The sequence below is a fragment of the Astatotilapia calliptera genome, chromosome 3 (genome assembly GCF_900246225.1).
Source record: "Astatotilapia calliptera chromosome 3, fAstCal1.2, whole genome shotgun sequence".
Classification (NCBI taxonomy): domain Eukaryota; kingdom Metazoa; phylum Chordata; class Actinopteri; order Cichliformes; family Cichlidae; genus Astatotilapia; species Astatotilapia calliptera.
This window is the reverse complement of record NC_039304.1, coordinates 14,861,833-14,879,744: the sequence shown is the minus strand read 5'-3', so window position 1 is coordinate 14,879,744 and position 17,912 is coordinate 14,861,833. Positions and strand designations below refer to the sequence as shown.

Genomic DNA, 17,912 nt, shown 5'->3' with positions numbered 1-17,912 from the left:
ATAGCGGAGGGCATTATACAGCAGCTGTTTTGTTTGCTCTCAATTTTGACAGCCCTTTTAAAGATTAATATCACTCCGTACATGCTTCAGATAGATTTTCTTCAAATTCTTTAACTCTCACTCGCTTTTGCAACTTTGTACTTTTGTGTTCTCTCACAGCAACAACTCCACCTCATTGTTAGTCCATTTAAAAAACTCGGTGCTTTTCCTCAACATTTTGCCGTGACGTTTCAAAGAGCCGGAAAGTAAATAAGCGGCAGACAGACAGAAACGAGGCAGGTCGAATCTTCTTGTGTTTCACGAATGCGCAGTACTAGAACGTAAGCTTTTTCGGCTGTTTCAATGTGGATGCACAACTCTGTGAAAACAACTGAAAATGCTAGCGTGGACGCGGAGCGTTTTCAGATGAAAACGCCATTTTCAAATCTATCCGGGCTAGTGTGGACGTAGCATTATTATCAGTAGCAGCTAAAGTCCAAATATGGTCATTTGGACAAAGAAGCATGAGAAACATGAGACTTCTTTTATCTTTATACAATGCTGCATATAAAGAAATTATAATTATAAGAATTGAATTCATTTTTTATGATTAAGGAATATCCCCACATAATTACTTAGTTAGCTTCTTGTCTTCTTGTCAAGGCAGCCAGGACAGGACTTTCTTAAAAATATGTCATTCCTTCAGCTTATATTGACTTTCATCTGTAGACTTGTGGTGCACCTGTAGGTGACATCAGTTTAGAGGCTCCAGCTTTCACATAAATATCACTATAAAATCAAATCAGAGATCCATCCAGACAGCAGCCATTTAAAGTTGGGGCGACTTAATTTAACGTTTCTTCTACGATCAGCAAAGATCTCTTCTAGTGTCTCCATGGAGACTTCCACCAACTTGTTTAGATTAGTCACATGTGAAAAGTTTAAGACAGTGTATGTTTGCATACGTGCTTCTCTGCACCACCGTTTGATTTTATGCCAACTAACACGATGAGATAAAATAAGGCATTGTGATCTTTTTGTTCATCTGTAACAGATTTATCATGTCTCAGTGGTTTCCTTTGTGAGAAATGGATAGAGTTCATGTGAAACTTGAACAGCTTGAGCATGCTGGGTGTAAAGAAGGCAATGCAGGCTTCAAAATCTTTTCATTGAGGTTTAAACCACATGTAATGCTTAATTTATTTTACCAACTGTCCTGTTCACTATGGCTTTTCAGATGATTGGATATCGAATTGTTTTTTAATGCATGTACAGGAAATATGTAACAAAGCACGCTGGACATAGCTGGACATCATCCCCATGAACTAACATCTAGAAGCTTCTTCTCTTGTGGTTTCATTTTTCCTCTATTCTGAGTAGCAGCTCCCATCTGATCTTTTTACGGATGCCGGTTGCTATCAGAGACAATGTTAACAATTTCTAATCTGTTATTGTCTGTTTCTGAAAGCCCAGAATATTTTCCCATAGCACCCTGGCAGAGATGTACAGCACTGATGTCTCTCCCCGTGCTCGACGTTCATCTGATAGCACAATCACCTTCTTTCTGCTTCACCTCCTTTTTCCTTGTTTGTCGTTGTGTTCTCAACGCTCCCCTGCACTTTTAATATGCTTATTGCAAAGTGGACATGTTTAACATTGTTTCAGTATTCCCTGGTATTGCAACACTGAGACGCTTAGTTAGTGTTGCTTTTCAGGATCCGTGAGATTGCAGTAACAAGATTCATTCATTACAGCATTCATCATTAGAAGCTAGGCATGGTGGTGGAACTATTATGAATTGTGCTTAATTGGAGAAGTGAATCCTTATCAAACTAGTAAAACCAACAAGAGGAATGACTGACCCAAAGGTCATATCTGAATCCCACTGAAGTGTTGGACCAAATGGGAAGAGTACATTTTGCAAAGGAAGGATTTTTGCTTGGAAGAGTGGTCGGGTAAATGTTTTTTTTTATGATTGAAAAGTCAAAATTTCCTTGTAGCATGTTTATTTATATGAACTCAATCAAAAAGATTCAAACATTTGTTTGTCTAACACCAGTTTCCTTGCACTAATTATTCACACCTTTGCATATCATTAAATTTCTTGTCAGTCATCAATTTTTAATTTCTAAGTACGAATAATAGCTTTTGTTTACACAGAGGATGTTTACAGCTCCCTAATCTGATAGCAAAGGCATGTGAAGGCCCTCACAGCTGGAAGCAAATCCCTTCGACAAACAGAAATTACCCAGAATCCTTTCCCATTAGGACGACGAGAGATCCTTTCACTCGAGGCGCAGCAAACAACGCTTTGGAGGTCTGATTTGGAGGCGTGCAGGCTGAATTCCTTTTCAGTTCAGAGACAAGACAAACTATTGCAACTCTTCTGCCCAGCTTGAATGAGAGCTACTGTATATACATACAGAACTCTAGAGTCAACTTCGTGCACAGAACTTATAAAGTCTTCATAATCATGAAGCACTAATAGCGAGTTACTTGTGCACTCATGTTCTTGTTGATACGTTTTTCTTTAACATTCTATCAAATTTCACTTTTTTTTAAAATTAAAAAGCATTTGCAGAAACCCGATTCTTCAAATCCCTCTGAAAGGGTTTTTCCTCATCTGCCACTGAGTTATGCATTGTTGAGCTGCTGAGCACTCCTTGCAAGTGTATCACTGAGTAAAGAAGTGCCATTGACAGGAAACAAACAGAGAGTGTAGCCAGAGTAAGCACACTAGAACAAGGAGCTGTCTGGGTTCAATCCTAACCTGCTTAAGCTGCATTCACTGGCAGATGACCCGAACCTTTCAAGGTACTAATGTTCCCCAACACCCCACTACTACTACTACTGCACGCACACACACACACACACACACACACACACACACACACAGAACAATAACACTATAAAATGTATATACAAGCATTTGGAGTGAACCAGCATGGAAAAGTGAACCTGCATTTCCTTATGCAAACATCATGTTGATGCAGATGTAATATGCATGATTTAAAACATAGCCAGGGGGTTCACACACAACCCACCCACCCCGTTTCAAACACACACTAACACACACTCACACCCATGAGCAAACTTGACTGTCTTTGGCCCACTATTGTTCATTGGCACTGAAGCATTGCTGGGCTAAGTGAGGGGCCCTGATAGATACCTACCAGGCTCAGACCACCAATAAAGGTGTGAGAGAGGAGGAGACAAGGAGCAAATGGAGGAATATTGAATAGGGGACTAGAAGATGGTAGGAGATAAGAGCATGTAAACTCTGATGGGATAGGCATGGTGAAAAGAAGTGAAAAGAAAATCTATTGTTCCATGTATTCAAATGCACAGGTGTGTATACAAGTATAATATGGATGCTTCTCCTCGCTGCGTATATGTGAAATCAGATTCCGGTTATCTTTACAGAACAGAAACCCTGATCTGGGTTGTATGATTTTTGAGGTGCAACACAGGTATCATATGACATTTCATAGATTTTTTTTTTTCCTCTGTGAAAAAAGCAGCAGTGGAATATTTCAGCTCACTGCAATAAAGGCTGAAATAATTGTTTCTAAATGTAAAACAGTGAGGTTTGCTTGGTACTGGTTAGGTTAGCTTAGCAACTGTAAGCAGTGTGAAAATTTAAATAAAAAGGGAAATTAATATAAAAGGTATTATTGTTACCAGGGTGCAGTTATTATTCGCTGTACATTTAGCTGGAATCCTAGTTTTTGACCTCAGTACTTTGCTCTCAGACTGGAGGCTTACTTTCTAAATTTAACTCAGTTTTATTTATATAGCACCAAATCACAACAAATTCTTTGTGGTTCCCGGGGTAATTTAAAAGTAAAATAGGAGACAGGATCTTCAGCTTTCAGGCCTCTCTTTTGTGAAACCAGCTCCCACTTTAGAGTCAGGAGACAGAAACCCTCTCTACTTCAACATTGCCTTTTTGCTTAACATGGCAGATGGCTGTCCCTTCCCGAGCCTGGTTCTAATGGAGGTTTCTTCCTGTTAAAAGGGAGTTTTTTCTTCCCACTGTCGCCAAGTGCTTGCTCACAGGGTGTTGTCTGATTGTTGGGGTTTTTCTCTGTATTATTGTAGGCCTTATAGATTGTAATATATAAAGAAAATTCAATTAAATTGAATAGTTTTTGGTAGAGAGGGGAAAAAAATCCAGAATAAAAGGTATTTCCTAGGAGAACTGAACATCTAACTCTTTATATTGCTTTACTACAACCTAATTCTGAACAATTAAATAGTAGTTCTGACCAAGGTTATTACCAAACCTGCTTTTGTTTTGAAAATGATCTCTATCTATCCATCTGTCATAAAAGGACAAAAGTATGTCAGTCGCTGCCAAGAGCATGTCAAAACTGATGGTGAGATGACCCTAAGCTCAAAGAAAATGTTGTCCAACTGGAAGCCTACAAACTGTAACAGGGTGCACGGTGTGATGTCAAAAAGGAGTTAAAGGCACACACCTTTGATGTTGCGAGACGAAATCTGCATTTTCCTTGTCCACATGTAGACACAGAAACTGAGTTTCTGAAAACTTCGAGCTGGAAGATTTGAGTTGTAAAGTCTTTCAAAAGCTCCTTAGTCGCTTAAAACCTATGGGCAGGGTCTGAGAAACTAACCAATAATAACAACCCTAGGACTAAGACTAGAGCTCAGTCCCCAACCGTCAGGTGAGGTCAACCCTAGTCTCACACCCATTTTCCAGTAGTACCTACTCGGTTTACCACAGTTTTCAAGGTTTTCCATTAGGTCAGAGTGCCTGGTACCAGGTACTTTTTAGTAAAATGCGTCTTCGTCAGACTGCATGCCACCAATTGGCTGGTCAGTTGGTCACTCGATGAGTCACGAGAGCGTCTCGTTCACAAAAATCAAAACCACCATTTTTGAAACCCAGCAAACAGAGAGATTGCTACAAAAACCAACGCCGTGGTCCCCGAGTCTGACAAAAGCCACAGACCGAGCAGCAGGTATATCGTTGCCTTGACGTCTACCTTTGTTGTAGCTTTCATGTTGCATACTAATTACGTCATGGGACGCTCGCCTTCATTGCTACAACCACGCACATTAAGTGGTACTCGTTTGTAATGGAAAACCACTCAATCCGAGCCGCGCAGTGGTGATCCAAGTAGGTACTAATGGAAATGGTAGGGTAATGGTAGGTACTAGTTACTCATTTGCAATAGATTAATAATTTTGGTTAAGTTATTTTCACCCGCTGTTGGTGCCCTTGTGAACGATTGTGTAGCTGGAACAACTGCTGGCACATTCTGCACTTTTGTGCCACTTCAGCCGGGCATGCACTGTGCAGCTGGAGTTACACAAGTATGCGATCGTGTTGTTTTTTACACGATATCAACTGATATCAACTCAGATATTCCCGAGGGAGAGAGGGAGAGAGGGAGATGTGATAACAGGTAGAAAAGGTGAGACTTTCAAAACAACAACAACAGGAAAAAAAAACCCAAGAAAAAATACTCATTTACTTCCTGTTTCCTCTTTCCATACCAGCACTGATACAGAGGCTTTGTCTGACTGATGACATCAGTAATGACAATATCAGGTTTCATTCATTTAACAGTTTTTTGAGAATTACTTTGCAGCTATTGTTACAGGTCAAATAAAGTACCCAAAAAAATAGATATTGTTGGGTACCGCTATCAATTTCCAGGTATCGGTACCTGTATCAGTACTCTAAAAGCAAAAGGTACTCGACCCTACTTATGACATCACATGCTCATAAGGTAGCCACTTTACAGTCACAGAAAAGCCGCACCCTAAAACAAGCCCTGGGTTATCATCTGTTTTACACGAAATATGACCAAAACTTACAAAACAAGCAACAAGCAATATTAAAGAAGATTTGGAACAAGTGATTGAGACCATAAACTTATTAGGATAATGTTTACTGAAGTAAAAAATAAAGTGAGAGGTAGGATCATTTTCTCATAGACTTCTGTACAGTCGAACTCTGTTTTTACAACCAGTTGAGTCACCCCCTGCTGGCTTTTAAATATAAGGCAGGTTCACGTTTCAGGCTGGAGGCTTCATTTATTTTATTTTTTTAAATGGGCTAAATACCTGCAATCATATGTAATATTGTACTTTTAATATGGAACCATGAGTGATTTTGCAGAGTGATATAAGATTTATTTTGCAGCAGCTCTCCAAACATATTTCAGTGTGATTTTTCTTTTTGCACCTTGAAGTGAGCTATTAGTCTGATCTCCAGAGAGACTTGTGTCAGAATGTTTCCGTAGGATGCGGCGCTGGCAAAGGCGTAACTTATGCCCCAGGCGTTGTAAACACAGACACCAAGTCCAACAGCACAGCAACAGTCAACATCCCCTGGCACAAAAATAAAAACAGAGGCAACAGTCTTGAAAGCTCCACTAAAAGCAAAGTTGCCAGTTGAACTCCGCCGAGGCCACACACGTCACACGAATAAGTGTTTTTTTCCCCTTCGTTTTTTCTTCTTTTTATTTATTATTTTTTTACTTCCACGGGGCTTTAATACAAAAAAGTGTCAGTGGCATATAAGGCTAAAGTGAAGAGAAAGCTATGTTCACACAAAATAAGGGAACACACTTTCATTTTGAGAATGCGACACACAACAAGTTCAAGCAGTCTGAACATCACCGGCAACCGTTCGACCCAAAGTGGAGTGAAGCGGAAGTTGCTGTGCGCCACTTCGGCAACAAGGGCGTGAAGTGACACATGAGAAAACAAACACGTGAAGGTCGAGACCTTTCTTCTCCTGAAGGAGAGGGGAATTTGTTGTAACTCGAGTGCCGTGCGTTCAGAAACAATGCCGCTGTCTTAAAGCCGAATTCACGGAAACTCGGGCCGCGTCATGATCTCTCTGGTGATGTTGATTCATAGCTGGCAGCTGTAACACGACCTGATTTTCTTCCCTTTGTGCATTAAGACTCACAACCTGTGGACACGATCCAAGTATACAAAGTAGGATCTTTGAGGATATATGTTATTATATGGAAATTGTCAAGTCAGAACTTCCCTTTCTCAGAGCTTTACCCTCTTACCTCTCCACCCACACTCCCCCCACCCTACATCTCTCTGACAGTGGGAGACATAATCAGGTTTTGCTAGATTTGGGAGTAGATTAGCAGCCACCTTGCTTCAGATAAGAAGCTGCACTGATAAAGCCTGTCCTGGAAGGCACATGTCTGTGATGAAACACCATATCTGACAGGAGCAGATCTGTTAAGAACACAGTTAAGACACTGTCTACCCATATCTACTCTAACGGGACTTATCCCTGCCGATCTCTCCGTTCTGTGTTGGTGATGAGGTTGAAAATTTCCAAATACAGCCAGATGATCCATACAAATGTGAAACTAGACTAAAAAAGTTTTTTTAAAACAAGGCAGAGATAACAGCGGTGTATTCAAGTTTCTTGTGTGTAAGATTATGATTTAAACTACTTGGAGGAGGGGGAAAAAAAGAAACTCTTTCTTTTAGATGATGTGGTTTAAAGGCACTTTAAATAACCAGCCTGGCTTAGCCTCGTAATCCTGTGATCCGCAGACAAACAGAAGAGGCAGTAAATATAACACTACAGCTTTTATCCATAATCCAGTTTATGGAGGCTTTTACCCCTAAACCTAACCCTCCCCATTTCCTCCTCTGGGTAATTACAAAATAGGACTGGAACAGAGCCCTACAAAAAGCTCAAGATATAGTGACGTGCATTTACACAGGCATGATGCAGCGCCGCTTCCAGCCTCCATCCATGAAAAAGCTGTAAGTGGTCTGTATAAACCACCTAAGTGGTCTGTGCAGTGAAAGAATGAAGAAGAAGAAGAAGAAGAAGAAGAAGAAGAAGAAGAAGAAGAAGAAGAAGAAGAAGAAGAAGAAGAAGAAGAAGAAGAGAGAAGAAGCAGCCAGGTGGGAGCAGCTTAATGTGTCTGGATAAACTTGCCAGCCACAAATCCAAACATCAAATTCCACTTCACAGTGGATGAAATGATAAAGAAATAAAACCCAAAACAAGCAAAGAAAAAAACTGCATGTGCGTCCACACAGCATCTGCATCACCGGCATTTATTTATGCTTTAAGCACACTCACTCTGTGTTGATGGATGCATTTCAGATTACCTTCCTGTCCTGCACGGCTGGAGTGAGCGTGCACCAGCCCTTATCTATCGAGGCCCATAAGTAATGGAACATCTTTCTGCAAATAGCAGACTCACTTCTCAAAGCCTCATCTGCACAAATCATTATCTGGATGCTTTATTTATTCAGTTTACAAGACAAAGCCTGTATACAAGTCAGAGCCTTTGCACAATATGTCTGCACTTAGCTTTTACGCAAGCATGGCCGCTGTGCAGGTGTGCGTGTAGCTTTTCTCCCCGCACAGCAAAATAGCGTTCAGATAAGATCCATCACTTGGGAAACGACAAAGGAGGCAACTGTGTGAAGAAGACATGGGAAAAAAAAGAAAGTCCCAGTAACTCAGATAATTTAGTTTCAAAAACAGTTATCTTCTTTTATCAGCAAGTTGAAACACCTACGAGTCTCCATTTGTGATAACTAACATTAATCACCGTTAGTTATGTCTGCGATTTCCCATGCCAGTGTCGTGGTAGATCTGCCTCAAAGATGCACGTCAGGGAATCTTTATCTTAAATGAAAAGCCAGGGGACCAAGTGCTTCCATCCACAAGGTTATTGTTGGTTTTTCTTCTTTGATTCACATGCATTATTCAGATGGAGTCAAAACTACAGGCAGAGCAAGTCTGTAGACGATCAGGGGATGGTATCATGTGTGGCATTTGATTTATCATTTCACTCTGTTTGCGCAGATAAGTATGGACAAAGTAAGAGACACACCTTGAAGAAAGGCAGTTTAGCAGTAGTTTAGAGCAGGGATGTCAAAGTCGCGGGCCACATACGTCCCACACGGACCAACGTAAAGTCAGTGTTAAGTAGTTTAAACTCAGTGTAAGAAAACAAAGTCTTTCTCAGTTTTCTCTACATGAAGATCTTTTTGTGATTTCACAGAAAATATCCATCCAGCTGGTCAAGAAGGCTTAGCAGTGGCTATATTTCCTGAGGAGGCTGAGGAAATTTGGTATGTCGGCCAAGATCCTGCGCAGGTTCTACAGCTGCATTGTGGAGAGCACACCGACCAGCTGCATGACTGCATGGTACGGCAGCACTACTGCTACGGACCGCAAACGCCTGCAGAGAGTGATAACAGGACTCCGCTGCCCTCTCTGCAGAACATCTACCATTGCAGAGTCCAGAGGAGAGCTGCCTCCATCCTCAAAGACCCCACACCCCCAATGCGGACTGTTCACACGAAGGTTCAGAAGTGTGAAATCCAGAACATGCAGCCTCAACAACTCCTTCTTCCCCACTACCAGACTCTTGAACAGCTGACCCATTTTGAACAGTAATAATGTTGTTGTTTTTTTGCACATCAGGTCATCTTACATATTAAGCTATAGCTCTTCTGCACACATCTCTGTTTCAAATCTCCATATTTTGTCTCCTTTTCTGTCTTCACTTATTTGTACTATTTGTATTTATATGTTCTATTTCTATTGTGTATGTATTAATCGGCATCTGTGGTTGAACAGCAAAGAAAGGATTTCATTGCACAGAGAAATGCCGTTTCTTTTGTGACACATGACAATAAACACTTTGAATCTTGAATCTTTGTCAGTGGAAACTGTAAAATTTATGACAACACAGCTAAAAGGTTTTGTCACATTTTCTAAATCCTTCCAGTGGGCCGGATTGGACTTTTTGCCGGCCGAGTCTGGCCCCCCGAGCCTTATGTTTGTTTTGGACACACATAACATGACTGGATTCATTTCATAGAGTACTGAACTGAACAATAGGGTTCGCATCATGATACCCCCCCCCCCCCACACACACACACACATATTTGCTAATTTCTGCCTAACGATATTTTTTTTCCTCGTGGCGTTGCCCTTGGTGACTGACACTGCGCTTGTCACATTATGCTCAAGTTGCTTCTCTTGTCATAACGGCAAAGCAATCTGGTGCGTGTAACCGGATCCTGTTTGAATGCAGGGAAATGAATGAAACATGTGACAAGGTGTGATTAGGTATTCGCCAATCTCGCTGGGTGTTTGTTGACAGATGGGTCTTTTGTCAGAGTAATTTGTTCAACAGAACAACCAAGCAGATAATTACCTGTTTCTTTTGTGGCTATTAGGCCCATTGTTGTGTTGAGGGGGGGAAAAACATCCTAATAGTGAATATTCATCACACATTAGGGCAACCGAATGGAAGCTGGCCTGAGGCAACATGTTTTTCTTTCTTATTTTCTAATAATGCTTGTTTTGTAACACGCTGGCCTTGTTCGATCCACCTTCTGTGCCTACTACTTTATGTTATTATAACGTCTGTGCGAATTTGCATGTCATTTCAAACAGAGCGCAGTTTTGATTTTATTTCCAAAAAGAGAGTTTTTTTTTTATCTGGTCTTGATAAGCTTCAAGTTTTTATTGAAATTTTATTTGTCCTTTCACTCTATGGCCGCATGCAGTTGCAGATTAGACCCCCGCCCATTCATCCGGGATGCAAATAAACATGATAGGGCATTAAGAGGCTTGAGCGGAAAGGGGTGTGACTAAGGTGTTGTGTTTCAACTCAAACCACCTGGCGAGGAGACACTTAAGGCGCGCAGGTTCAGCGTGCTGGCGCATTACAGAGACACCAGTCGCTCAGAGAAGTCCAAAACACCTTAATGATTTCACCGTAAACAGTTTTGCAGGACTCGTAGACTTTTTTTTTTAACCCTCTCTTCTGAGCGATGGAAAATAGGATCCGACCCCTTGGTCTGACCGATCATACCTCCGGCCCGCTCGGTAGCCTGCCGGTACCCCCTTCCCTTCTGCGTCCTCCGCCTCTCTTCCTCCAGACTTGCAACCCCACGCTGGAGAGGGGATACCCCCGAACCCCGAAGTGTGCCAGGTGCAGGAACCACGGCGTGGTCTCTGCGCTCAAAGGCCACAAGCGGTTTTGTCGCTGGAGAGACTGCGTGTGCGCAAAGTGCACACTGATTGCAGAGAGGCAGCGGGTGATGGCCGCGCAGGTGGCGTTGAGGAGGCAGCAGGCTCAGGAAGAGAGCGAGGCCCGGGATCTTCGGCTCTTGTACCCCTGCACTGGGATCGGAGGGGAAGCGGGGATCCCTCAGAGATCGTCCATTAGCGCCGGGGTACCCGTATCTGCCAGCAGTACTCCTGCAGCTCCCTGTTTCGATGTTTTTGGGAGTGAGAATCAGAAAGACGGTGAGTTGAAATGTGAGACTGTATACTTTGTCTTCATAACTATTTTAATACACAACAATGTTCTTCTTTTTGGTTCCTCTGCAGCTTTGGTGAACTTTGATTACCCCGTGCGCATTTAATTTAAAAGCTGTTGTCCCTTTTCTTTCATCCTTAGTTACAGTTTCAGAGGACAAATTACGCAAATACAACTTTTACAACGGATTCATGGGCCGACCCCTGTTTGCACCCCATTCTCCACGGCTGCCCTCTCCAAGTGACAAGAAAGAGCTGTCTTCCAGCAAGGACAGCGGCGGAAATCAATCCCCTGCGATGGATCACCGCTCAGACCACACAGAGAGCCCGCAGAGGTCACTTCCCTCCTCGGATCCAGAGTCGGGGAGCGAGTCGGAGAAGCCCAATGAGTATCTGAGCCCGGACCGTGACCCCACCGACATCATGGCTAAGATCTTCCCCCATCAGAAACGGGACACTCTGGAGTCTATGGTGAGAACGTGCAAAGGTGACATTGTCAAATCCATTGAGCTGGCGTTGAACTCCAAAGAGAACAAAATTGACGCTGACAGCGCGCGCAGGCCTTCTGCGGGACTGCCCGGAGGGCTCGGTGCTCTGGGGGCCAAGTCTGCTTTCTCCCCGCTGCACATACCCGCGTCCCCAGGGGGAGACAGCCTGTACGGCCTCAGCCCTCGCCTGGGCGTCAGCCCCCTGCGGCTGGCCTATCCCTCCGCTAACGGCGGCATGGCAGGCTTCATGTCTCCATACATGACATCAGGACTGATGCCAGTGTTCCCACTGCGTCCACCCTTGGACTCTTATTCCCTCCCCGGCATGATCCGAGACCTGTCTTACATCCAAAGCAAGGAGTCTCTATGCAATGCTGGCCTGTACACACGGCTAAACAGCGAGACCAAATAAAAAAGGGACACATGGAAATAAATAAATAATAAAAAGTTAACTGTAGCTTTTAAATAACCGCTTTTCAAGTGCCTCGAACCACAATGGTGTACTAAAATCTGACGACTAAATGCTTTTTTTCTTAATGTAAATTTTGCAGATTGTTTATTATGAAGAGTTATCTTTTCTCGTTTTACACATTTTGTATTCATTTCGTGCAGATATATAAAATGATGAAGTGAGTCTTTTGTCGATGTGTTTTTTGTTTGTTTGTTTTTTTTAGCAGATAAAAAAAAGAAAATGGAAAAACAACTGCATGTGTGGCACTCAAAACTAACAAAAACCGGACTTTGTCCCACGATAAGTCTTCTGTTTCTTTCTTGTTTTTTTTTTTTTTTTAAACACTAGGAGGGGAGGAAGGAAATCTACTATCTTTTTTTTTTTTTTTTTTTTTTTTTTTTTTTTTTTCTTCCCTGTTTCGTTTCACACATTTTAGTTCAGGCTTATTTAAGTGCAGTAGTCGTAAATATGTTATATGTGGAAGTGACCTTGGTGATGTCTGCGCTTGTGAAGGAGCTCCAGCTGACTACAAAAGATGTCTGCTGGCTCTCTAAAAAAGGCTACACTTAAAGTGCTTCAACTTTACACTCCCATTTCTAAAATGTAAATAAAGCCGTAAGTGCAGTAAATCTTAATCAAATTCGTCCTCTTTTTCGCCTCAGCTGCCGTTCTCCCCTGCGATTGGTCGGTGGATGATCACACGAACCTTAAACTAGAAACCAATAGAAAGCCTCAGAAGCGCCACGAGACCGCGTGTTTCAGGAAGTCGGGACACGGCAGTTTGAGATGCTGGCGGTGCAGTGTTTGAAACAGCCTTGAGCGGGATTTTATGAGGCAGGAGGCGCTGACATGCGTGTCTACATTATTGTCGCTGCTGTGTTTTGGTGTGGTTATGTGGACTCGCGGAAAGTAAGAGGAATATCCTCGTCCTGTAAGTCCATTCTTCCCTTTTAGCTTCCAGCTAGGTAGCTGCCAAATATATACAGAAACAGCTACATGGTGCTGAAGCTTTGGCAGCTCCTGGTTTCAGACGCAGGCAGCACGTTACAAGCTGTGATAACAGAGTACACAGCATAATAATGGTACACAACATGAGTGTGTAGTAGCAACACAACACAAACCTGCTGTTTTACCCTCCCCAGAGGATCCGTGCTAAGACACTATAAGCGCTCACACTGATGCACAATGTTTGGCTACAATTCTGGTTGCACCTCAGAGCCAGCAGCGATTACAAAAGTGGGCGTTTGCTTTTATTTTGTAACAGATAAAAGGTTCTACAGGGAGAGGAAGTCGTTTCTGTGCATAGATGGGTCGAGAATGATCCCATTTGAGCAGGTGAACGACGATTACTGCGACTGTGAAGATGGCTCAGATGAACCAGGTAAAAGGTTAATCAGTGGGGCCAGCGGGCCTCTGTCTGTCAGTCTGTCTGGTCACTGTGACTCTGTTGGAAAATCAGTGTTTTACTTTAAAGACTTTTGAAGTTTTCTGCGCTCAGATCAGCTGCATGTGTTTTGGAGGGCAAAACACATGCAGCTGATCTGCAAAAAGCAGACGCCGATTTTAAAAGTGCATGCTTTTACATCCTGGGAAGTGTGAGGGGAAAAACTGTACACAACAAAAACATAGACTGTCAATACCGAAGACGTGCACTGCGTGGACAAAACAATAAACCATGTAAACAAGAAGCCATGAGAACAAGAACCCCCACCAAGGCAGCTCACTCTCTGGGAAGTATTTACTTTGTATTTTGTACATATTCATATTGTTTTCTATGTTATTTTTAAACATACTTCTAGAAGTCTGTAGTTAAGTAAAAGCAAGTGCAAAGTGCAGGCTTTTGTTGTTTGCCCTGCTGAAACCCATTTTAATATGCTTGGCGTAATTTTGATTGCAATACTAAAAAACTAAAAATTATACATTGTAATGTAGTCAAATTGTTATGTATTTAATGATTACAATCTACATAATTACAATCTATTATTGTGATGTAAATGGAAAAGTAAGAATAAATTTATTCAGCTAAAGTCAAATAGCATCTCTTGGCAACATGTTTTTGTCAGTCTGAAAACGTATTGTTATTTTAAATAGCTTTATATAGCATTATTATCACTTTACCTGCAGATTAATCTACTAACCTTTGAAGGAGAGGTCAGAGATCAAATGTGACATGATATTTTAAATTGTTAAATCCTACTTTATATGCTGACAACACCCAGCATTCTTGAAGAATCATAGTTTGTAGGTTATACTTTTTTTTTTCTTTCAGTTTTCGACCAATAAATCATTAAATTGATCTTGAAGACTTTGGTGGACGTAAACCAAGTTTTAATAGATTGTTAACATGACCCTGCCCTACATAGCTACAAAGTTTTTTCAGAATTATCTCAAAACTTTTCAAGCTATCGTGATATGCAAACTCTACCATACCCTCCTTAGCAAACATAGTTACTGGATATTTTGCAGGGTTTAAATATTAAAAGATAGATGGCATTTTCTCTTGTGTAGCAAAAACGGGAAAAGACAGAGGAGACACATCCCCGATTTCATTATGCAGTTGTGGCTTTTATCGTTATGCTTTAAATCAAAGTCACACATCATTTACAGTTTGTATGTGGGGCACAGGGCTGCGGCTAACCTCTGCCAACACTAACCAGATTTTGAAATTTTAAAAAGACACACACACAGAATAATGATTAAAAACAAAAAAAAAAACCCCATCAAGAATACAAATAAATGTTTAAAAGTTTGAATTTTTGGAAACAGTAATCAGGTGCAGTGGCTAATGTCTTTGCAAGCGTTGTGAACAGTTTAAGGTAAATTCATTTGTTTCTGCACATTAGTTTATAATGCAGTGCTGACCAGTTTTCCTTGCTCCATGTAGGCACTTCAGCCTGTCCTCATGGCCGATTCTACTGCACCAATCTGGGTTTTCGCCCGCACTACATCCCATCATCCAGAGTCAATGATGGCATCTGTGGTAAGGCTGTGGTTTAATATTGTGTCTTACTGTCGGCTGGTAGCCGCCTTTTCTGATTGGATGTCAACTTGCGGTCCTGGAAATCCCCTCTGAGTGGAAACTACTGCAGAGGCGGGTTGAGTAACTTGGCAGGTATTCATAGATTAAAGCCTACAGCCGTCATAGAGCACAGGGAACATTGTCCTATCACAGATACTGTATATCAGTTTTAATGTTTGGTTATGAAGATATGTTAATACTTTTATTTTCACATGTTGGACATATTATAGCTGAGGAGAATAAAGCCTGACTGATTTATTGTCAGGCTGATATTCTCTATTTGTCGTTGATTACTTTAGGCATTTAAAATAGATGATAAATGAAAATTAAAACAGTAAAGAACAGATGGGAGAAACGCCCTTCAGGCATGTTATGAATGTTGATGTTACATAGTTTATTCACCAGAGGGCACTGTGCAACTTTAGCATGCCTCAGACACAAACACTATGCTGAGGGGAAACAGGTAAGTACATAACTGAACAAAACAAACAGCGAAATCTCGTTATGTTTTATATGTCTGAAAGAAAAAAAATTGGAATATCGGATTTTCATATCACAAAATATCGGTCTCAAAAACACGGTCGAGCTGTGAATACAACAGATAAATGTTGGCAACCTCCATCATTAAATTCCTCTTATTTACTGATACATGGCTGATGTTAGTGAGTTTGGGTGATATATCAGTGTTACAGAAGGTCATCTACTATTAAGAAGGTTAGTGGTTTGATCCCTGGCTGCTCCAGTCTGCATGTCAAAGTGTCCTTGGGCAAGTTGCTCTCCGATGTGTTGTTAGAAAGGACATCTCTCTATTAGTCTGTTTACCATCCAGCTGTGGTCTTCCACTTACCTGACTGTTGGTCCCTGGTGGGTGGGGCTGAAAGTCTGTCCAATTTGAAAAATCATAGATAGACTTTTTTTTAACTCCCTAAAACTTAGCATTGTTATTGGTACCAAAGTAATGGTAAATGGCCTGTATGTGTATAGCGCTTTACTAGTCCTTAAGGACCCCAAAGCGCTTTACACATCCAGTCATCCACACATTCACACACTCGTGATAGCAAGCTACGTTGTAGCCACAGCCACCCTGGGGCGCACTGACAGAGGCGTGGCTGCCGGACACTGGCGCCACCGGGCCCTCAGACCACCACCAGTAGGCAACGGGTGAAGTGTCTTGCCCAAGGACACAACGACTGAGACTGACCAAGCCGGGTCTCGAACCGGCAACCTTCCGATTACAAGGCGAACTCCCAACTCTTGAGCCACGATCGCCCCATATGAGTTATCTCTCAAGTTTTTTTTCTACGTCTCTTTGTGTATTTTGTTAATGCAATAGCATCACAACCACGTAATCATAAACACGCTGTCAGGTCTTCATCAAAATAACTTAAAGTCCTGATTTTACCGAGTAAAAACTTGTTGTTTACTTTCCCTCTTGTGCATTTTGCAGACACGGGCAGGAATTTATGTTTTGCTCGATGTGCAGATGCTGACATGTGGATGTACGCACTCTCAGTCTTTTTTGTAGCACAAACAAACGATGTAGCTTCAACAAACAGAACATGGCTGCCTTCACACAAATGCAGATGCGTCCATACAGTCACTTCCCTCGCTCAGCTTTCCTTGAAAAACATCCTGCTTCTATTATTCTCAAGGCTTTCTTCCATTCTTTCTTGCCACATGCGCTGCCTAATCAGGTAGTTTTTCAGCCTCCCTTTCTTTTCCACTTTTGTTCTCCAGTAGCTCGCCACTTTGGATAAATTCAATACATTCTGCTGCTGACATCTCTGCTCTGTCACCAGCTCGTTCTGCAGCAGTAGCAATAGACGGCATGTAACCATCGCAGGAAATAAAGCTGAAGGAATGAAGCATGATAGAGCGGCAGGAGAATATTTCCCAAAGCCGCCCTCACCCTTTCCTCTTTCCTTTTATTCTGCTCCCACTTGTCTTCTTCTCATACCTTCTCTGCTTTGAATGGAGCCACTTAATAGCTAATTCATCATCGCTTTTCCTCTTTGACTGGTTGTTCAGAGACATTCATTGGCTTCCCTTTTTGGACTGTAATGCTCTCTTTCGATGGGTCACCAATGGGGTTCTGGATAATTGAGAGATTTCACACTGTGCCCACTCTCTTGGGTGAAACATCAGAGAAAGAGCCAGATCTGAGCACTTACAAAACACCATGCAGCTGATGTTATAAGTGGCTGAAATCAAGAGACCTTCTTCGAAGCGCAGAGAGATGTCACGCAGACCTAAAGATTTAATCTTCAACTTTAAGGACGAAGATTTCCTGGGTAGCTCAACATGAAAGAGAGTATACATTTGTCAGCATAATTAATTAAATTTTAATCGTGTGGCTTCTCGTGATTAAATGAACACGATGCTGTAAATGTGTGCTCGACCAGAAGAACACAAAGCAAAAGCCAGGAAAGCGCGCCCTAAATCATCGCTTTATGACCTGCCTGCTTATGCCAATCACAGCTGTTCCCTGCACCGCACAGCACGAGCTTTCCCAAATGCACTTGACCGCAGTGATATACTCTAGATAAAAGGCCATTACTGCAAAGCAACACAACTGTCATATTCAACTGCCTCAAAACACAACACAAGCTGCAGAATGATGAAAACCGAGAAAAACATTGCAACAGCTGCTAATGTGAATCA

General features: G+C 41.9%; 2 protein-coding genes across 3 annotated transcripts in view; both read left to right on the top strand.

The window, feature by feature from the left end:
* The first annotated feature begins 10,605 nt into the window (after positions 1-10,605).
* LOC113018665 (doublesex- and mab-3-related transcription factor A1) lies at positions 10,606-12,414 on the top strand. The gene is made up of 2 exons (XM_026161960.1): positions 10,606-11,281; positions 11,436-12,414. Exons 1-2 carry the CDS (start codon positions 10,804-10,806, stop codon positions 12,191-12,193), a joined length of 1,236 nt encoding a protein of 411 aa, XP_026017745.1. The 5' UTR covers positions 10,606-10,803; the 3' UTR covers positions 12,194-12,414.
* A 239-nt stretch (positions 12,415-12,653) lies between these two features.
* LOC113018664 (glucosidase 2 subunit beta-like) overlaps positions 12,654-17,912 on the top strand; it is a 172,839-nt gene continuing 167,580 nt past the window's right edge. For both annotated transcript variants that reach the window (XM_026161957.1, XM_026161958.1), the window contains exons 1-3: positions 12,654-13,163; positions 13,497-13,613; positions 15,117-15,212. In XM_026161957.1, coding sequence (XP_026017742.1) covers positions 13,082-13,163; positions 13,497-13,613; positions 15,117-15,212 — 295 coding nt within the window. In that variant the 5' untranslated portion in view covers positions 12,654-13,081. The remainder of the gene's footprint in view (positions 13,164-13,496; positions 13,614-15,116; positions 15,213-17,912) is intronic.

What these genes read in the sequence shown, in the direction of transcription:
- LOC113018665 (XM_026161960.1), top strand. Translation starts at nt 10,804, where the DNA reads ATGGAAAATAGGATCCGACCCCTTGGTCTGACCGATCATACCTCCGGC. An exon ending in GAGTGAGAATCAGAAAGACG is followed by an intron (nt 11,282 to 11,435) that starts GTGAGTTGAAAT and finishes TTTCATCCTTAG; the next exon opens with TTACAGTTTCAGAGGACAAA.